Here is a 22,190-nt window from a genome sequence, read left to right as displayed (position 1 = left end):
AATACTTAATAACTATAAGAGTAAAAAGTACAAAAGGCGGCCTTATCGCTACAAGCGATTTCTTCCAGACAACCCTTTTTGTAAAACTATAAAGTAACAGTAGTAATAGATGGTAGGTGACTACATAGACAGCTAAGACTTAAGAGTAAACTTTTTAAAATATATAAGTAAATTACAAATACATACATACATATATAATATACATACATACATACTAAATAATACAGAGTTACAAATAATAAATAAATAGAAATAATACAATATAGGCAATTATCAGTTAATATGGACTAATTGTGACAAAAAATGTTCCTTCACGCCATTTTTAAAAACGTATGATGACTGAGCACGTCTCAAAGATGTGGGTAATTTGTTCCACAGGACTGACAGCACGAGCTGTGAATGAAGAATCATAAAATTTTGTATTACGAGTAGGTGGTATTAGTGACAAATTAGTGTTTCGAAATGTTTTAACATTGTCTTGTTTTAACTTAACTATTTTTACACGAAAAAAGTCTCTCTAAATTAACGTAAAAAAATTGTGATGAAATGTTGTATAGTGTATACATTTCTCTGTTGAGGAGACATATTTTGGTAACAGTAAGATAAACAGACACACTTGCCATTGACAAATATTGTTACGTACCTTATCATTTAAGTCTTTCTTGTTAAAGTCCAATTCGTGCTGCAGATGTGATATCTGCTTCTTTATCTTCACTAGCTGTTTCTTATCACTAGCCGCTTGACGGTCGGACGCCATTTTGTCTTCCACTTTAGTCCTTGGCGAGGGACTTCTAGATATCATTTTGAGTTGCTCCTTCAGTAATGCTATTTCATTGTGGTATACATCCATATCTTCATGCAATATTTCTATTTCCGTCTCCTTGTCTTTAAGACACTGATTCAGCTGTTTCATCTCGTCTATTCTTGACGTCAATTCATTATTCAGCGAATTCAATCTTTCTACTTCATTGTCACTCTTTTGTAATTTTAAAGAAGCGTTTTCTTGCTCTTTCTCTATTTTGCTAAGTTTTTGTTTCAAATCGTTGTTCTGATAGCTGAGTTGGTCGTTCTCTTCGATCACTTTAGCTATGTCCCTGTTCAACTCGCTTATGGAGTCTTGTAATTGTTGTAGTTCATTTGTTTTTTCCTCTAGCGCCTCTTTGACTTGTTCTAATTCCTCATTCTTATCATTGAGTCGCCTCTGCAAGTCGTCCAGTCTGTCTAAATGCTGGTTAAGACTGTCAATTTGTTGATTCTTCTCCGAAACCAATTGTTCTAGTTTATTTAAATCATTCATTTTCTCTTTCATTTGTTTATTTTCTATTTCATATGTTTCATAAACTACATTTTTACTTTGCAGCTCTTCTATTCTAGATTCTAGAGCTGCTATTTTGCTAGTCAGGTTGCGTTTCTCTTTGGCGAGTTCTAGTATCATATTTTCCCGGCGGAGGATGTCCTCTTTCAGTAGATGCAAGTCCTTCGACTTCTCTCCCGCCTCTCGCGTCAACTCCGTCAGCCTCTGTTCCAGAAGCTTCTTATTCACAGAGAAACTCTCCAACTGGTTTTCGTAAAACTTCTTATCGTTTTCCATCGCCGCTACCGTATTGTCTAGCAACGTTTTAAGTTCTTCCACCTCCTTTTTCAGAGCTGGGAACTCGCAGAGCTGTTCTTCTGCGTTTTTCAACTGGGATTTATACATTTGTAGCTCTGATTTTGCTTTGTTGATCTCCTGTTTCAATTGCGTCAGAATGTTGGGGAAGTTCTCTCGTTTCATGTCCAGAGTTATCCCCAGCTCCTGTAGCGATGGAAACTCCTCGTCGTGCGTTTTATTGTCTGACGGTTCGAGACTGAAGTTGATCTTCTTCGGCTCAACACTGATGTTCTTACTATCACTGATATCTCTGTTGGGGTAAATGGAGCAGTTGTCTGGTATCTTAAGGCTGTCTTTTCCTGCGCTGCCGATGGCCGTCATCTCATTGACGCTTCTCTTGTAGACCTCCCTATTTTGTGTGGACGTGAGGTAGACTGGGAGGGAGTCGGCGTGAGGAGTAACGTCCTTGAAGTCAAAGTGATCGACGAAGTCAGCGTGGAGCGAGCTCATGTTGGGCTGAGCGTCGGGAGGAAGGGTTTTGTTTAACGCGAGTTTATCCGGCTGGGTGAAGCTAGTACTATGATTTTTGACCTCAGCCCGTCTCATCTGCAAATCTTCATCGTACTCCGATATGGAGACGATATCACTGAGAGTCCTGGCGGAAGCTTTCGCCTCTATAACTTCGCTCCTTTCTTTTTCTTCCTCTTCCAATTTGAGAGCTGCAATGAGTCACATGTTATATTAGTTGGTCTAGACTCGGGTAACTAACCTATTTACCCTGAGATTTGGAGGCATTCCAAGTCGACATTAATTTGCAACTGCGCTTCAAATTTATGCGTCGATTGCGAGTGCGAGTCGAGCGAGCTATGACAGATTTAGTATTTGCTACTACCATTATGAGATTACTATTTATCTCAAGTTTAAATATTGAACTTCATAATTCAGATTAATAAGAAATGTCGCTGTAAAAATTTGTAATAAAGAGGAAGAGACAAACATTTGCATTATACGCTTTAAATAAGGTGCAACAAAACAATAATACTTAAAGATTTGTTTGTGTCCCTTATTTATTACATATACGGTCTTACTACAAAAGATTTAAACACCTGTTGAAAAGGAAAAAATTCAGTACATAATGGTCTCAAAACAACTGTTCAATAAATGTTTAAATCTTTTGTGGTAAGACCGATAGAGTTTACTGTGAAAGTAGCAATTTTTATTTGTGATATGTATGTGCAAGCGCCCCAGCGGTTAATGAATTATCTCATACAAAAATAATAAAAAAAGTTACTCTTCCAGCGCTGCTACTTTCACAGCGAACTCTATATAGGAGACCCATACGTGCCCTAAAGTATTATCACTTAGTTTTATTACACCCTGTATAAACGTTGCGTGCGAGTGCAATGTAATTCACAGCTACTAAGTGTCAATGGGGATTGTCCATTTTTTTTTTAATTTTGCTCATTACAAAAACATTTCGAGGAATAAGGTCAGTGATCGTTTTTCTGTATATAAACAAAAAAAATACCCATTAGTTACTTATATTTTTGAACACATATGTTTAACCTTTGTTTGACCTTCAATGGCGTTAAATAAATTCGACCAACATTTCGTTTCGAACTTTTGGTAAGCTTCTCGTATCAGCTTTCACATAATGAGAACTTGCATTTGACGAAGCAGCCATTATAAATAAGATTGAAAGGAAAAAACATACTGCAGAGGTCAATTATTGGCCGCCGATGATGACGGCAGAGCGAAACTTTAAAAATTTATTGAGAAAAAACTAGCCAATGAATTTCAAAATAATTTAATTTATATTCTTGAAATACCCTATTTTAACGAAAAAAAATATAAAAAGTACATGTGATTTTTTTTTGACAATGCCCATTCAGACCGCAACGCGACTCGTAGATGCATTTTTCAATTTGTATTGAATTTACAGGTTTGCAAGATGTCTCACGCAATTGAGCTCTGTCATATCGATACAAATTTAGAAATGCATCTACGCGTCGCGTTGCAGTCTGAATTGACCGTTAGCCTCTCGTACTATAAGGGAATCCACTCACCCATAATCTCATTGAGCTGCTCCTCCTTATCAGCGATAGCCCGCTGCTGGTCTCTCACCGTGGCCTCGAGGGCCTCCTTCTCCGACTCCAGGGCTTGAGCCATTTCCTCCAGCTCGGCGATTTTGGACTGAGCCTCGGATAATGCCTTCTCTAGTATCACCACTTTGTCTTTGGGATTACCTGTAAACCCATTTGGTTTTAAGGATCAAAATTAGGGAGCCAATTCTTTTGAGCCAAAACGTTTTTATCTAAAATGCAAAATATACACGGGTTTTCATTGTCCAGCAATAAGAATTGTTTTATATCTCATTTTTTTTTCTGAATTATTGACCTACCATGCACATGAACAAAGCCGGTCAGAAGAACTGACAAAAGAGACTCGTTTAGAACATACACAAATTCCCGTAGAGCGGCTGATGTTTGTCATGACACCTGTCCCTCTCTTCTGCGCCCTGTTTGAGCCGCGCCAGCTGCTTGTCTTTAGACTCTAGCTCTTCTTTCAATCTTTGCACCTGAAGTAAAATGCAGTGTTATTATGCGTGTCTATATAGATTATGGAATAGTAGTTGTAATGACAATACACATCAAAACATTGGTATTCCTTAGTATACCCTACTTCATATTTGCAAGGAATTCAAGTCACAAGCAAAGTGACTAAGCATCACAATTGAGAGAAAATTAACTATATTTTTTAAAGAAATTTTAACTCGACTGTCCAGGTCCCGGTCCAGTTGTCAAAGGGTATTAACAGATGACAATCGCTGAACGCGTGTTTGGATGACGTGCGTTTACAACTTCATACCTTTTTGGGACGTTCACACGCTAAGTCGCGTTTACGCGGATAAAACGAATGGCGTTATAAATGCTTATTGAGCGCTTGTCATCTGAACATACCCTACGTTGTTAAAGATTCACAGTAACTTTGTTCATTGTAAACATAACCAATACGTGCACGTACCTCTGCGTGCGCGTCGCTGAGCTGCACGCTGAGCGCGCTGCTGGCGGCGTGCGCGAGCGCGTCCGCGTCGGCGCGCTGCCGCTGCAGGCGCGCGGACAGCGACGACAGCCGCAGCGCCTGCTCCGACATGCGCGCCTGCAGCACGTCACGCTCCGCGCGCACCTCCTGATGACAAACAAACTGTCAATCAATATCTATACTAATTATATTATTCAATCAATATATATACTCTTCACGCCCAAACCACAGAACCCATTTTGATGAAATTTTGTATGGAGAAACTTTGGGCCCCGGGAAAGACCATAAGATACTTTTTATCCCGAAAAAAAGTATGGTTCCCGCGCGATAAACTAATTTTTGCGCAACAGAGTTGCGGGCGTTATGTAGTTTGCTATAAGTAAACTGGTTAAAATATGAGGCCTAGAAGGTGGTTTGTGTTTTTAACGCCTCCGTGGTCCAGTGGTTTAGTTCATTGTGGTTTAGACAATGCAGGCTGATTACCTGATTGTACAAGTAAGATGATCCATGCGTTGGATGGGCATGTAAAAAGTCGGTCCTGCGCCTGATCTCGCGCCAGGCCTGTTGGTCTTCCGTCCCACTGGGTTATGAGAGTAAAGGAATAGAGAGTGCTCTTGTGTACTGCGCACACACTTGGGCACTATAAAATTATTCCTGCGTAACTGGCCTGGTTTCGTATCGTCGCCGCTTGGTCTGTGTATTACTGTGGGATATGTTTGCGAGCCCCAAAAGGAAGATCATGCTCGGTCAGGCCGAAGCCCCACTGACAACATGTTTTAATCTAGGTTAAGTGGGAACTGGATGAGAATATAGAATGCTAGATGTTTGGATCTCCAGCTGTATATTCAGAGCAGAATGTAAAAGTAAGAGCAGTAATAAATACAATGTCTTACATTTTTATTCTTTCGTTGTAAGAAATCACTGCATCGGTACATCTAACTTCTAAGACACTCACAAGGGACAATAGTATTTCACTATATTTACCTTATTTTACACCTAACTTCACTTAAACTATTTACAATGATCTAGTTTTCACCCGTGAGTAGTAACTGGTCAGTTAAGTAGCGCGGATCGAACTAACCGGGATCACGCGCTATATTTACCGCTGTGCCACTTATTGTTCGCGGGAAATACGTCAATTAAATATATAATATACAATATTATATAGCTGAGATGTAGACCGTCATAATATGGAGCGGAGGTTTATCTTAGGGTCATATTGTTGGTAAAGGCTGGGCATATAATAACTCAAAATTCGGTAAAGTAACAATTGTGAACAACAGGGGCGTAGCTACCGCCGTATCAGCCGTATCAATTATACGGGGCCCCCCGCCTATGGGGGCCCCCAAGGTGCGTAAAATATTGTGCGTATTAAAACTGATAAAAAATTATAGAACTTTTATGGGACAGAAACGCCTGTCAGACCTGTCACTATTGTCCATAGAGGCAGAAAATTTAGAAAAACTAAAGTCATCAATCATCAGCTATCAATGATTTAATTAATTAGTTTGCAGAAAAAAGGCAAGGAGAGTTAATAATATTTAATTTGAATTGTTTTTTAAAAAGTGACAGATAGATAATTATGATGAATAAGTAAATATTTCTTATAATTTTAAGCAAACATTTTTTTCTTTTTTGAGAAATCTTTACCCTTCCTAAGGCCCCCAAACAAATTTTATATGGGGCCCCGCCAAGGTACGCTACGCCCCTGGTGAACAATATATTTTATTTAAGAAAATCTTATATCTGCTGATTAGACGTTCTCTAAAATCAATACAATATGCATAATCAAAAGTAATAAACACGTAAGTAATCCATACTAGTCCATACTAGTATTATAAATGCGAAAGTATGTCTGTCTGTCTGTTACCTCTTCACACCCAAACCGCTGAACCGATTTTGCTAAAATTTAGGATGGACATACTTTGAGTCCCACGAATGGACATAGGGTAGTTTTTGTTCCGAAAAAATGTACGGTCCCCGCGCAATAAACGAGTTTCAGTGTCCGTTACCTACGTCTAGGCTATATTGACTTCTCGAAAAAGGATAGGACAGTTTATGTCTACGAACAAAACCAATATTCTGTGTGCAATTTTTATATCATGAACTTTTAATAATAATTATTATATAAAACGAGTCAAAATAATTCTTCATAATATATTAAAAATAAGCTATTAGCTAATAGGCATAAATATAATCTACCTTGCCGTTTTCGGCTTCAGTGACTTGGTTATGTTTAATTGTTCATAACATTATGTTTTGCTCTTATATGGCTAATATACCCAATCTTAGCAGTAAAGGTGCGAGAGCAGGATTCGCAAGTTCCATTTACATAATTATATCGTATATTAGCAGGCGGTCTTGCTTTTAGTTGGTCACGTTTGAGATCTAGTTCCCGCCTTCGTTCTTCCTCAAAAGAGTACTTATAAGTATAAAGTAATTTTCCAACGTATCAAACAAAATCAGAAACATGGATCAACTTAAACATGGAGTAAACATTTTCAATAATAAAGTGGTAGTGGTGTATTTCTTAGAAGCTGATACTCGTACGATATTGTGAACCAGTCAGTTTGTTTGTAGAGCAATCATCTTGAGTTACGGTCGTTGTTTTACTCGCTAACGTAAATCTCTTCCATACTTATAAGCCTTATTTATTGTGTAAATACACTTACTTTGGTATAATGGGTTTTAGAGTTTTCATTTCGAAATCTAAATAACGCCAAAAGTCGTTACGAAGTTTTTGCTCGGCTTGTGTTAAAACTTTGCCTTTGTACTGGCAGTAATCTATATCTATATATATTAAAATGGATTTTCAATTGTGTTAGTAACGCTAAAACTCGAAAACGGCTGAACGGATTGGGCTGATTTTAGTCTTAAAATATTCGTAGAAGTCCAGGGAAGGTTTTAAAGTGACACGAAGTTCACCGGGACAGCTAGTTTAAAATGGAAATTAATTTTTAATTTTTTTAGTCTCGCTAAAACTCGAGAACGGCTAAATCGATTTGGCTATTTTTGGTCTTGGAATATCCGTGGAAGTCCAGGAAAGGTTTGTACTGAGAAAATCTTATGTTAGGAGGGAAGTGACAGAAAGTTCACTGGACCATCTAACCAGTATATTATGGTTGGCAAAGATATTCAATATAAAAATAAGGGAATTACAGCGACGACTACAGACGTGGCTATAGTGCAGTTCTGTATGTGAACGCGCCCGCCCACAACTACCGTGCGCTAAAATTCGTTTGTCACGCGGGATCCTATGTCCTTTCCTGGGACTCAAAGTATCTCCATACCCAACATAATAGGTTCAGCGGTTTGGGCGTGAAATGGAAAGAGACAGACACACTTTCGCATTTATAATATTAGTATGGAAGTATGGATGTAAAGTAGGAAGTAAATACGTGGCAGAGCCATGCTTCGGCACGAATGGGCCGGCTCGCCGGAGAAATACCACGGGCTCACAGAAAACCGGCGTGAAACAGAACTTGCGCTGTGTTTCGCCGAGTGAGTGAGTTTACCGGAGGCCTAATCCCTTACCCTATTCCCTTCCCTACACTCCCCTATTACCCTATTCCCTCTAAGGCCGGCAACTAAATGTCAGTCGTTAACGAATCTAATTTAATAAAAGTTTTTATCAACTGAAAATAAAAATAATGACACTTTAGTAGAAATTAAACATCTTATTTGTAGTAGCTTGTCCCTTTGTATCTATAAATAGTCATTCAATTAAGCCCGCTAATATACTACAAAGCTACAGTACATTTGTCAACACGAACCATTGCCAATTGCCAGCGCGTGCGCATCAACTGATCGACTTATTGTACAGTGTACACAGACGGGAAATGCTCGTAAAGCGAGAGGGGAGAGAGCATAATCAAATTGTCTGCCTGTCCGTCTGTTAGAGGATTTAGAATAAGAATAACAAACGTTTATTTTGCACATCACACAACACAATATTTAAAAACAAAATTTAATTTAAAAAAGAACAAGGACTAGTTCCGAAATAAAGTGGGAGACATTGTGTGTTTTTGTAAAAAATATTGTTAAAATATTTATTATTTTGTAAAACATTAAACCTTTTACTAATAAAAAGATCCATATAGTGTACTAAGTTATTAAAGTCATAGCATAACTTTTTTGATCTTGTCAGATACGTTAGAAATTAGAATAGTCACTCGACAGACAAAGAGAAAACATTGTTTAAGAACATACACATTTTCAATCTTATTGTATGTGAGGGACAATATATCTACGAGTCTACATACATTTAAACTAACACAGAAAGACACTTTTGGTTTTAAACCTTACAACTCTTCTCCTAAAACATTTGACTCCTGTCAATTTTTTTACAAAGCACAGATATATGTTATGGAATGCAAATAAAAATAAAAGAAAAAGAAATTCAGTGGCGCCAACAGTGATGTTTCACGATTTCCAAGATTTCCGACAAGTGGATAGATCTTCACAATTTGAAATTTCAGACGAGGCGTTACATAAAATACATGTGATTCTGTTTCAAAACAAACAAACTATTTATAGCCGAGTCGAGGTTTGACTGACACGTGCACGGAAGAACCGGTGATTACTGAGTTTTAGCTTTTGGCTATATCTACACCAAAATAAAATACTCAAAAAGTCTCGCTAAGTTTTAATTTGGCCTTAATGTTTAAGTATTTATTTACTTCTTAAAATTATTAAACATTTTTGTATAATTAAATGCCGCAATCAGAGACATTTAATGACAATTAAAATTTAATTTAATGAAAAGTTTATAGATAATAATGTATGAAGCTTAATGTCAACATCTTCATTTAATTACAGTTAAGAAAATGGAACTGTCTCGATCTCAACGATTTGGAGGTGATCAAAGCAATGTTTCCTAATTATTATGTCGATTAGTGTCATTATTATTATAGTGAATGTTAAAACCCTATGATCATTATTACTGACAGGTTATTATGATTGCAAAAAAAAATTAAACTATTTTGCCAAAGCACGGAATTATAAAAAAATAACTTCTCGAATATACGATACGGGTTGGTTAAACTAAAAACCTTCTTCTTTTTAGTCGGTTAAAAATACCCGTTTTCACTGTCACGAACGAAAAAGATATCATCAACGAAAATATCGCGAAACTCGGCGAAACTCACCGTCAAATCCGGCAGGCCCATTGAAAAGAAATGTTTGAAATGACTCCACACAGACATGACACACACACTCGAGAAATGGCTACATGATTATTATTCACAGGACACACATAATATGGAGAACGAGACCTGCTTGCAGCAAAACACGCTACGAAACATCGGCGGACACTGAAACATAGAGCGGGGCGCTGAAACGGCGCGGGAAAACGAGAAAATTGGACGCGGTAACGCGAGGAAAATGAGATAATATGCCGTATCTAGTGGACACGGCATTGGTATTACAAATGACTAACGGCCGAATTCAGATTATATTGAAGTTAATGATTGAAAAAAATACTTTATTGCATTTTCCGTCAAATTCTTCATTAAATTAAAAGTTAAGTAAAGTAGTCTTTGAGTGCGGCCGTAAATCTATGTCTTGGTATCCTAAATATTCTACAAGTATTTAACATCAATGACATACATTTCTCTAAATCATATTACATTTTTAAATAGATCACAAATAGAACATTACATATTGGAATTTCCTGACACTATAGACATTACAAACTAATAAATTCGCCGTATCCACACATAACCACGCGGGGGATATATTTAGCGTGCGCGTGTGCGTGCGCGACGCTGTGTGCGTGCGCAGGGCTGCGTATACTGTGGCGCCTGCGCATATTTTCACTTTTAACTAAACTCGTTAACAGCCTCATAAACCGCGTATGGTGTGAAGTAATAAACTTGTGAAATTTGCCCATATGGCGTTTTATAGGATGCGTGTAAATCTATCGTTAACATAATGTTTACAGTAATTTTGTGATTAAGGAAAAATGATTAAGATAATAAAACTTTTATTAGCTGATATCTATTGAACTTTTAGTATTTTTAGCGCAACATTATCTAGAACAAAACCTCCATTTATATTTTATTTATTGTATTGGATTTTCGTCTTAGACACGTTGGAGTCTTTTCTGATAAAATGTCCTACACATTGTACAAGTCACAAATGGCAGACAGAGATAGCGACATTAGCTGCGGAAATGTTATACTAATTTACTACTCTACTAATACCAATCTTAATTAGTAAGTGGAATAGAATAAAAACATTGGACTCGTAACAATACTGTGACACCTTAGGGTCAATTCATATCGCAACTTAGATACATTTCTAAAATATTTGTATGGATTTGACAGATTTCAATTCCGTGAGCCAAGTTTGCAAGTCTTGCAAATCTGTGAAATCCATATAAATTTAGATTTTTTTTTTCAAATACTTTATTCACTTTATTAAAATTGTTTTACAGTATACATTAATACGCCAAACTGAACAAGCAGTTTGTAGGCGTTCCGCTCAATCACAAAAATTACATGCAATTGTAATACAATGATAATAATTACACAAAATATAATACTAACAAGTAACATAATTACGAACTAACTAAAAAGTGTGTGTTTGTGTGTGTGTGTGTGTGTGTGTGAGTGTGTGTGTGTGTGTGTTTGTGTGTGAGAATGAGACTACATTTTTTTATTACATTTTGTTAGTATATCCAAGCATTTCTTTGAGTTTTTGTTTTAATTTCTTTTTACACTTTATTTTCTTTTCCTCTCTTAATAGCTTAAACTTATTACATAACTTAGGCACTATATACTTCCTAGTTCTTTCCCCATAGTAATTATTTACTTTTATTTGCTCTAATTTTCCTTTTTTTGACTCTCTAACACTATATTTATGCTTTATCTTTATTTTAAATTTATCACTATAATATGTTTCTATCGCAATTAAATGTTTCACTTTTTCACTTACTGGTATAATTTCACATTCCTGGAATAGCTTACAATAGTCGTCTTTGTATTTATTTTTTGTTCTTTTATCTACCATTATTTTTAAAAACCTTATTTGTATATTTTTAATTTGCTCTATATACGTTTTAAACGTTAACCCATAGCAATTTAGTCCATAATTAATGACAGACTCCACCAGAGCATAGTAAACCAGAAGCAATGCATCTACGCGTCGCGTTTCGGTCTGAATTAACCCACATTAACACACAGTTTTTTTCCTGTATCATCGCATGTCAAAGCCCTAGAGCACTAGAGCGTGCAATAAAAACCGCGACATTAGGGTCGATTGAGCATCATACGTGAATAACGTGATTCAGCGCCCATTGTCAGTGCCCCGACCTCGCATCATCCTTCATTGACGTTATGACCATTTAAAAATCAACTATACTGACACATATGAGACAAAAGGATTGACTATTTTGTTAGGGCTTTAAAACTACTGGACAAATTTTTACACTAAAGTTAATATAGTGAATTTTTTTTTGTTTTTAAGACTTAGCAAAATCCCGATTTAAATTTTGCCCTGACAGCAATTATCCTACTTGAAAACATTCGGTTTTACACTATTGTATGAAACTACTGTTTTTTTAACCCGAATACGGCGAAGCTTAAAGGAAAGTTATGATTTTGAACTGTATTTTCAAGTAGAAAGTTGCTTTTATAAAATATCCTAAAAAGACTAGAACACAACGTAAAATGCATAAGTTTCATTGTACCAAAATGTGCGGTTCCCGCTAGAAATGCCACAAATTGTAGACAACACGGAATAGAATAATAGGGACATAACTAACGTCATTAGAGAGCACAAAGAGCAGTATATGGAACGGAAGTTGAGTCCCGGAGAGCGAATTAAGATTTGTTCGAGATTGGATAATTACATAACACAATACAGACTGTTATTATGTAGTTAGGTTGGGAGAATTTATGTGTTTCATACTAGGTCTTTGTTGTGATAGTAGAAATTTCACTTTAAATGATTAATTTATAAGTTTTTAGCTAACCAAAAATTATTAATTTGTTAGACAGTTTTATCACAATTTGGAAGCAATATCAACAATTTTATAACCGTTACAATATAATTGATGTGATTATAAAATGTGATTGATTGGTTTTCAAAACTCTATTTTATAGCTGAAGTATTTGAGTAAATCTCAAGCAAAATGGCAAACGAATAATATATTTTATTCCATCATTAAAAATCCACCATTAGCAATTTGAGTTGAAATAGTATGAAATAGTATAACGATAGTTCTCCTCAATGTGGGGCAGCCGATTTAGGCCGCGTTTCCACTGACGCGGAGCGGAGAGGAGCTTAGCGGTTCCGAATTGACCAATCACCATGCTCGAAATCTTCGCTCCGCTTCGCTGTCATTCCGCTGGAATAGCACGATTGGTCAATTCGGGCACCGCTAAGCTCCGCTCCGCTCCGCGTCAGTGGAAACGCACCCTTACTCGAGTAGTAGGCCGAATCGATGTTTTGTGTTTCTTTTAATACAGCGGATGACATAAATATGTGCACAATAAAGAATTCATCTTATCTTAACGTTGAATTTTGTATTTCAGCCACTTGGAGGAAAAATGCAAAAACCAAAACGAATTTAAATGGAGTGTGTCCAGTCATATGATGCAAAAATTTAGATTAAAGATAAAAACGAGCAAATAAATCGTCTGATATCAGCCCGCACACGACATTCCCACTGTCCATGCTGGCAGTGGGCACCGATGCCAATGTATTTGTGACCAACGGGGTGTCACGCTGGACCACAGCCAACAACACAAGGTCACCTTATACTGGACATCATATGATGATACGATTAATTATATTCTTTAGATATGATCAAAAGTTACTATAACTTTTGATCATATATTTTCTTATTATAGTGGCTACAAATATACACAATCTGTGAAAATTTCAGAAGTCTAGCTATAGCGGTTCTTCAGATACAGCCTGGAGACACGACAGACGGACAGACAACGTAATAGGGTCCCGTTTTTACCCTTTGGGTACGGAACTCTTAAAAATGACCTAAAAAACTTTGTTCGTCATTTTACCTATGGTCCTATGGTGTGGTGGATTCTAAGGAGTTTTATTATGTTTTTGAAATATTGTTTTTTCTCTATGTCATTTTAGACATTTACTTTCTGTATTTTTTTTCCTATGTATTCCGTACAACTGCAATAAAATATTTAATTACAAACCCGTGGATATTTTAATATATTGGTAGTTTTGAGAATATCCACAACAAATGGTATTTGAATCAGAAGAGTGATTTAAAAACAACAAAACAATTTAAGTTACAATAAAAATAATTTGATTTCAGCAATTTTTTGGTACAAGTTAATATTTCGTGAGGAAACGAATTCCATAGGAAAGGAGTCGTGACGCCAATCGTATCGGGTCACGGGTGTAAACGACGGAAATAGATCTCCATTCCAGAAAATACCAGCGATTGGTAAAATTTACATTGACACGCCATTTATTATACGTTGAGAATGTGTAAAAACAACGTAGTAAAATTCTAATGAAATGCAAAGTCAAATATAAGCACTGAAAACTATTTAGATAAGACAAATCGAAAAGTCGAATTTGTTAGATATATAATATTTTTATCTTGTCTAATAATAATAAGTTAAACTTAAAGCTATAAACCCATAATTTGTACAAAGAATATTTAAGAAAAAGCTGTCAATGTAATCTTTCTCTTGTCATATTTTGATAAAGAACTTAATTATAGTTATATGGAGATTGGAAATGAGAGTTGTGCAGTATGACAAATACGCACTAGTATGATAATATTACGATTGTAAATGTACGCAGCAGTATTGCGGTACACTGTTGCGTGTATTGCACACGCCGTGCGTGCACATGAGCGTACCTGCACAGAGCACCACACCTTTTTACGTCACTCGCATGTCCACAATACTAAACGTTAAAAGTACGTATTTGCACTAGAAGAACGCCTTTATATACATAGTTATAAGTAATTACACAGAATATAAAATATACACATACAATATACACGATTCAATGGCTTCACTAAGCGATTGTCATTAGCCACCTGGATGAGCGGCAACTCTAACATAGTATATACGCATTACGCAATATATTAATTATATAACGTACCTGTGCCATATCCTTCAACGCCGTCCGCTGCATCTCGAGATCAGCTATACGCTTGAGCGCGGCGTCGGCGGCGCGCGCCTGCCCGCTAAGCGCCGCCCACACGACCGACAACACGCCCCCCGCGCCGTCCGCCTCCTCGTCTGATGACCCGGCGGATTCCACTTCGGGACTCTGTACACAATGAGAATGAAAAATATTATTTTTTTTCTAAATAATATATTCTAAGATAAGATAAATATTCTTTATTGTGCACACATATATACAATTTAAAAATCAAAAACACATTTTTTAAAACACAATTAAATCTTAATATAATAATAGGTAAACAAAACTAAATATTTTAGAAACCGGTGATAGGCCTCATGTAGGCAATATGAGGCGTATCATCGGTTCGGAAACTGGGAAATTTTTTCTTAAGAAAATGATATGTCAATAATGGAATAACTTGTCTCAATTACTTGTATTATAAACAAAGAAAAGGAATTTGTAAGTTAAACAGAGGAGGAAACATTTTTAAGTAACACAATAGCAAACAGCTAAGCAAACGTTTGAAATTAAAAAAGGGACTTCAGACATAAATAGGCGTAACAAACAACAAAGTGAATTATACACAAATTATTTTATGATTATTGATTACCGATTTACACATAAGTAAATGAAAAATAAAGCATAACATTTTGACAAACAAATAGCTATAACCTTGCCCCAGTACTGGCATTTACCGGCGTCAGATCAAAATGACTGCTATATTACCTGCGGCACATCCTGGCGGTCCCGCAGCGAAACGTCCTCGGTTTGGTCGCTAGTGGGCGGGGACACACGCTCGTGCGCACGCTCCAGCCGCCGCCTCCGCGCGCACACCCACCGCGCCACACGCTCCGCCTGCCGGACAGAACGGAAGATTACCATATCAAATTATGTAAAAGTGATAATGCGCATAGACATTTTCGTCATTGTTCGGCAACGATCGTTTTTCCCGAGCGTCGGAAGAGGATGCCACAAAATCTTTTATTGCGCATGTCGAAATCATGTCATGCCACGGCAACGCCAACTGTTTACGACTTGACCGTAACCAAATATAAGCAACTTGTTGGTGGTGTTGCCATCAGCCTGCAGCCATGGCATGACATGATTTGGACATGCGCAATAAAAGGTTTTGTGGCGCATGCGCCAAAAATAGATGCAATTGACATGCCGGCGACAGCCACCGAGTACCGAGTACCGACTATAATATTATAATATTTACTTCTATTTCTTTCGAACAAGGTGCAAAATGCAAAAGCATTGTTTGGGGCTCTTACGTTTCATAGATTCGGATGTTTCCGTGATTACGACAATTGGCGAAGATTTTCATGCGCATTATTAATTTGGGAATACTATAGTCACAGCCGTGAGACGGGACACAAAGTAGGTTTTATATTGTTACACGCTAAGAAAATCAGTCTTGACTGTAAAACAATAGTACAATCTAATTTCTACTCTATAATGTGGTCATGATGAATGACAAAATAGGATAATATTTAAAATCTGAGATGTATCTCACATCTCAGATTTTAAATATTATCCTTTCATCTGTCACGAACTGTCAAACCATTTTCGAAAATACTTTAAAATAGTCTTAGGGTAAGACGCCCATTTTGGTCGCTTGACAGACGAGCTAATAAAAGAACTTTCAAGGAAATTATAATAACTTTGCCACTCAATTCATTCCATCCCTTACATTAAGAGGGAATAATGGTAACTTCAATATAAAACATCATTACATACCTCTTCCTTGACTTGATTCAAGAGTTCATTATATTTGTCATCGTCTTGCGTGCACCTGGGACAGATATAGTCAGATTGTTCCGCTCTCTCGCTCCTCAACGAGTCCAGCTCGCCGAGCTGCACCCTTATCTTGCTATCTCTTTCATCTATCGTCCGTTTCATTTCCTCCAGCTGTTTTAATACCTCTGCCTCTCTACTCGTCTTCTGTTCTAGTTTGTTCTCTAAGTTGTCTATTACTTCACGGAGGTACGCGATTTGTTCTTCGGAAGCTTTCGCCTCTTCGTCAGATTTAGATTTTCTTGCTTCTAAGTCTGCGATGATTTGGTTCATTTTGCGCATTTCATTTTCCAGCTGCTCGACCTATAGACAATGGTTTATTTAATAAACGCATCTACATTTTATAGTAAGAATAAATATTAGTAGCGAATAAATATAATAGGGTTATTATTACAAAACACATAACAATCATACAATGCATCTATGATCTAAGAAGTAAAGTTTACATAAATATAATTATAAAGCAACAAGCAGAATAGCACTACTAAATACTACTACATAACAAAACTAGAACACGAAGATTGCAAAACGTCTTTTTTGTCCCTCAGAAGAAATCTTTGTTAAAAGTACTGTATTGTAGACTATAGTATTTACATTCTACAATCAATAGATTTTACGTAAGAGGAGTAAAAAGTAATCGTCGAGTTTAGAAGAAAATACTACTAAAATGAGAAGACTGAGAACTATCTTGAAGTTGAATTAAATGAGTGGTGGATATTCTTGCTTACTTGAATACTATACCTCGCTTACTTGAATTTAGACAAGGATGGATATGCAATGATCACAACATAGAGGCAACTTACACGTTCACTTTGCGTCCGCAATTCACACTGCGTGCCGCGCAAACTCGTAATCTGTACACGCCGGGCAAAATAATTGGAGAAGCTATAGTGAGTGCAAACAATTTACCACTACTTTAAGAAGATTCAAAATTACAGTAAAATCATTTTAATGTCTGGTCAAATGACAGACAAATTAAAAACGACGATACTCGTAAGTTTCCATTTCACCATTCATGTGTGTGTACTGTAACTTTTTTATCAACAAAAAGTAGGCAGGGTCTTGCTGACACATTACATACACATGTTTGGAAAGAAACATAAGAAATGAATTTCATTCTTTTTACTGCGTAATCCAAAACGTCACATGACACTTTATAATATAATAAAAATGAACAAGCAAAATTAGTTTTAAAACATCAGCTCCATCACAGAGAAATGTGCACAGGTTAGAAACAAACACATATAAGAAGAATTAGTGGAAATGGTGCTTAAGTTAGAAAGATACCACACCATACAACCAAACCATAGAAATTATAGGTTAGTAATTATATATTTGTTTTGTCATTTAGCGAATAACTCGTTAAATAGTCTAAATCGTTAGGAAAATGAATTATTTGCAAATAATACGGATGTGCACGCAATTTAGCTTGTGTATGTGCATAATGCCCCCTTTGCCATATTTTACGCACGTACACTATTAGGCAGCTTTGCTCTATGTATACTTTTATTGATATGTCACAATATAACTTGCACGCATAATACAATATTATTGCGTGTAAATAAGTGCGCAGATGACACTGAAAACAGCAGGGTGCAAAATGATAATCGCGTGCACGTAAGTGTATGCTTATTTACGACATTTTATATTCTTAAGTTTATAGTCCACGCGAATACGCCACTTGGTACGCTCATTCAATATATTCACACGCTACTTGACATCGCGCGTACTGTGTGTACGTATACGTGGGACGTTTTATAAGTGGTAGAGCCATGCTTCGGCACGAATGGGCCGGCTCGACCGGAGAAATACCAAGTTCTCACAGAAAACCGGCGTGAAACAGCGCTTGCGCTTTCGTTTCGCCGAGTGAGTGAGTTTACCGGAGGCCCAATCCCCTACCCTATTCCTTTCCCTACCCTCCCCTATTCCCTTCCCTTCCCTACCTTCCCATATTACCCTATTCCCTCTTAAAAGGCCGGCAACGCACCTGCAGCTCTTCTGATGCAGCGAGTGTCCATGGGCGACGGAAGTTGCTTTCCATCAGGTGACCCGTTGGCTCGTTTGCCCCCTTATTTTCATAAAAAAAATAAAAAAAATACGCCATGTTGTACGCACAAGTTGCGTGTACGTACGCTACTTACCTCAGCCACTATCCTCGCGTTAGTACTCAATCTGGTAGCGAGGCGGGCGTTTTCCTCTCGTAGCTGTTCGAGACTCGCCGCCCATTCCTCGTGCTCCTGTTCCCGCTCAGCCGCCTGCTCCTCGACGAATTTACGAGTAGACCGCAGTTGGGCGCTTGCTGATTCCAGCTATAGAAAATAAATAGTTAAAAATGGATAATATCCGCTATAGACAACGATTCAATACAATTTGGTCACAATAATCTAGTGTCTTTATGACTGTCATCGACGCAAGTGGACACAAGCGTCTATTATTATAAACTTTTAGTGTCTAAACGCGCCATGCCGAAAATACGCAGCCGAAATTCGGCAAGATTACGCCTGCAATGTATTTTAAATTACCGATGACAAACCATGCCGAAATTACGTCCCGTTATAGCGTACAGCCGAGCGTAAGTTCGGCAGCGATTCGACGGTTTTGTTTTTTTTCGTCGTCGATTCGGCGGCGTTCGATACATTGAATACTCGGACAAAGTTACGCAACTGAATTTCCGCCGCGTAATTTCGGCTCTTATCGTGTGTCATATCAGCTGAATGCGTCGGAACGTAATATCGGGCACGCAACTTCGGCCGCGTATCTTTGGCATGGTGTTTAGATACTTATCTCGCCAAAATATTCGGAATAACATAGTAAAAGCTAACTTAAACTAGTGATTGGATTCTGGAAGATTTGGAAACTTGCAAAGGATCTTCTTATCAAATTATTCTTGAGTAATGCTATTCAATCAGTGCTAAACTCGTCAGATATGTTCATTGTGGTCATGCTTTCATTTACATTTTCATTCTGCTAAGAAGGGTACTAAGTTTCTAGCCCAATAATATGTCTGTAAAAGTATCTATAAATCAGTAAAGCATGCTTTATTCCATTAAAAACCTATTGTAAGTTGAGAAATATAATATTATGTAAATTTCTTTAATTTTGTTTTTATTAAGCTTTAAAGTATTGTGTAGTGTAAGCTTTAAAATATAGTAGTAAGTTTGGTGTAATGTTTGTCTAGAAATATAATAAAAATGACGGATTAAAGTGTAACCAATAACTTATTTATTGATGAAAACATTGTAATTAAAGTTTGGTGCAGGGGATAAAATTTGGATATAAGGAGAAAAATCTTAATAAAGACAAAAAGAGATAAAAATTGAAATATTGTCGACAGGTAAAGCAAGCACAAGTACGCATGCGCGCTATGGATGTATTGGATATCGGGGTTACCTGCGTACAGCACGCACCATGCAGCGGTCTCTGGTGGACATTTTTAATGTTAATGTTCAAAAGCGTATCCTTATACCTCACTTATACTACAATAACGTAGTGTGTAGGATGATTATTGATAATGTATTTAACGCTGTTATTCGGTTACATTTAGAATATTAGTACATTTGTCTCCTAATAAAATATTCACACAATGGATATGCCATAAAATCTTTTGTCTTTGTTTGATAAGCTAAAAAAAGTAGCTTGACAGACAAGGTTATAAATGTAACATTAGTAACAAAAAGTTCTTGTGTGATAGTCATATTATACACCATTTAAGTCAAACCTATTACGCCTAAGGCCTAAGGCCAGTATAAATAGTCAGTACTTAAGATGCAACCCGGTCTTAAGACGCGGTTCGGCTCTGTGATTGGTCCAAAATTTGACAGCCAACCAATCACAGAGCCTGAACCGTGTCTTGAGACCGAGATGCATCTTGAGTACTGACTATTTACACCGGCCTAAGATCCAATAGCATCGCCCCGCTGAGCGATGTCATGGTCAGCTCACGTCAATGAAGCGATTCTATTGGTTCTCAAAAACACATTCCTAGCAACACATCTCTGGTGGAAGTGGAGTATATTCCCCGTCCTTGTCACACCCACCTGTTGTCGCAGGTCGTCTCGATCGGCTGTCAATATCGCGAGCTGCTCGCGAGGGGACCGCGCGCTCTCTAACGAGCGACTGCCCCCCGCACTGCCCACCTCGCCTGCGCCCACTCCATACCTGTATAAACGAATTAGAATGTTGCATTATTCAAAAAAATAAAAATAAATTCATTATTATAAATAGGAATTAGAATGCTGCATTATTCAATATTTTTTTTTACTCAGGTCAAAAATTATTATAATCTTAGAATTTATTAAAATCGTAAATACGAAGAAATAGAGATAAAACAAAGTAGGTTTTGTCTCTTGTAGGCATCATCCATTATCTAATATAATTATATTTACCCCTCAATGACGTCTCCGCGCGAGGTGGGTGGCGAGTCGGGGGGCGGGGCGTCGCCGAGCGTCGCGAGCCGCAGCATGGCGGCGTCGCGCTCTGCCCGCAGCGCCGCCTCGCGCAGCATACACTCCTCCATCGCTTCCCCCATACACTGGTGACAAAAATAAGTATTTTTTTAAATAAACTGTCAATAACCTCGTTTAAACTTTTTATTTCGCGATAATATTTGAATAGGAAGAAATGTCAACACTTGCGTGGTATTTACAGAGAATATGAATTTACCTTTAAAGAACCATTTTGAGTGAAAAAAGCATCTTGCAAAAAATGTGACTTATAAGGTTTTCGAAATTACCGATTCAATTGAAAAAATATCACTATCACTTTACTGAAGCTGAAAATAGTTCCAAAGAAATACACATACGTAAAGCTCGAAAAACATGCACGCACATCCAAAACATTACAATGTAACCGAACGTATGGAACATTAGAATTTATTATTTAATTTACATTAAAAATACACACACTGGCAAAATTAGCGGAACATAGGTAAAAAGGGCCAAAACTTGAACTCAAGTGGGTCGGGCTGTCTGAAAGCCTTTTTTATAGCTTCTAAGCTCATTCAAGAAATAAAATATTGAACAAAACTGGCAAGTTGACAGGTTTTTATAGCAATTATGCCGTAATAAGTGTTTTTCGATTATTGACATTGTAAGTGTTCCTGATAAGAATGGCGTTTTAGCGGGGTGCAAGGTATGCTCAGCTCATTTGATTGTTTGGTTTTTGGAAGAACACATGGCTTAGATACAAAATTAGTGATTTCCCAGCATCTGCGACAGCTAGAGCTGTAACCACGATAGAGAAAGGTCACACCTACCGTTCGCTCAGTCAGGCCTTAGGTGTGTCGGCTTCCGTGGTTCATCGTAACTTTCAACGCTTCAGAGAGACTAGATCTTACGTTCGGAGACGAGAACAAGGCAGATATCGGGTGACAATGGTTCAGGATGACCATTTTGTAAGGAAACAAAACTTAAGAAATCGACCTGAAACTTCTATGCAGACACGAAACCTGTCGGAACAGGTCCAAGATGAACGTGTAAGTGATTGTACAGTAAGAAGAAGATTCAAAGAAATTAAATTAGACTCAAAAGTGCCAGCAAGGGCACCAAAACTTGAGACAGGACACCGAAGAGCCAGGCTAAGATTTGCGCGTGAACATCAAATTTGACAAGTGAGTGAAATCTTGTGCTGTACAGTG

The 22,190-nt window shown here is 37.4% G+C and overlaps 1 protein-coding gene and 1 long non-coding RNA gene across 3 annotated transcripts in view; one reads left to right on the top strand and one right to left on the bottom strand.

Moving 5' to 3' along the window:
- The window catches only part of LOC121735697 (centromere-associated protein E-like), a 72,339-nt gene that overhangs the window by 13,958 nt on the left and 36,191 nt on the right, over positions 1-22,190 (bottom strand). Inside the window, exons 14-24 of one of the 2 annotated variants that reach the window (XM_042126598.1) lie at positions 20,941-21,086; positions 20,593-20,713; positions 18,697-18,864; positions 17,359-17,409; positions 16,499-16,858; positions 15,485-15,613; positions 14,732-14,902; positions 4,616-4,780; positions 4,052-4,169; positions 3,658-3,837; positions 644-2,310 (exon numbers count right to left, since the gene is read on the bottom strand). In XM_042126598.1, coding sequence (XP_041982532.1) covers positions 644-2,310; positions 3,658-3,837; positions 4,052-4,169; positions 4,616-4,780; positions 14,732-14,902; positions 15,485-15,613; positions 16,499-16,858; positions 17,359-17,409; positions 18,697-18,864; positions 20,593-20,713; positions 20,941-21,086 — 3,276 coding nt within the window. The remainder of the gene's footprint in view (positions 1-643; positions 2,311-3,657; positions 3,838-4,051; positions 4,170-4,615; positions 4,781-14,731; positions 14,903-15,484; positions 15,614-16,498; positions 16,859-17,358; positions 17,410-18,696; positions 18,865-20,592; positions 20,714-20,940; positions 21,087-22,190) is intronic. The other variant, XM_042126600.1, reaches the window with a different exon arrangement.
- LOC121735700 lies at positions 7,581-21,696 on the top strand. Its single transcript, XR_006036892.1, has 3 exons — positions 7,581-7,683; positions 15,207-15,217; positions 21,686-21,696. It is a non-coding gene; the product is annotated as an uncharacterized LOC121735700 (long non-coding RNA).

The sequence above is a fragment of the Aricia agestis genome, chromosome 17 (genome assembly GCF_905147365.1).
Source record: "Aricia agestis chromosome 17, ilAriAges1.1, whole genome shotgun sequence".
NCBI lineage: Eukaryota > Metazoa > Arthropoda > Insecta > Lepidoptera > Lycaenidae > Aricia > Aricia agestis.
This window is presented reverse-complemented; position numbering and strand designations above follow the sequence as displayed.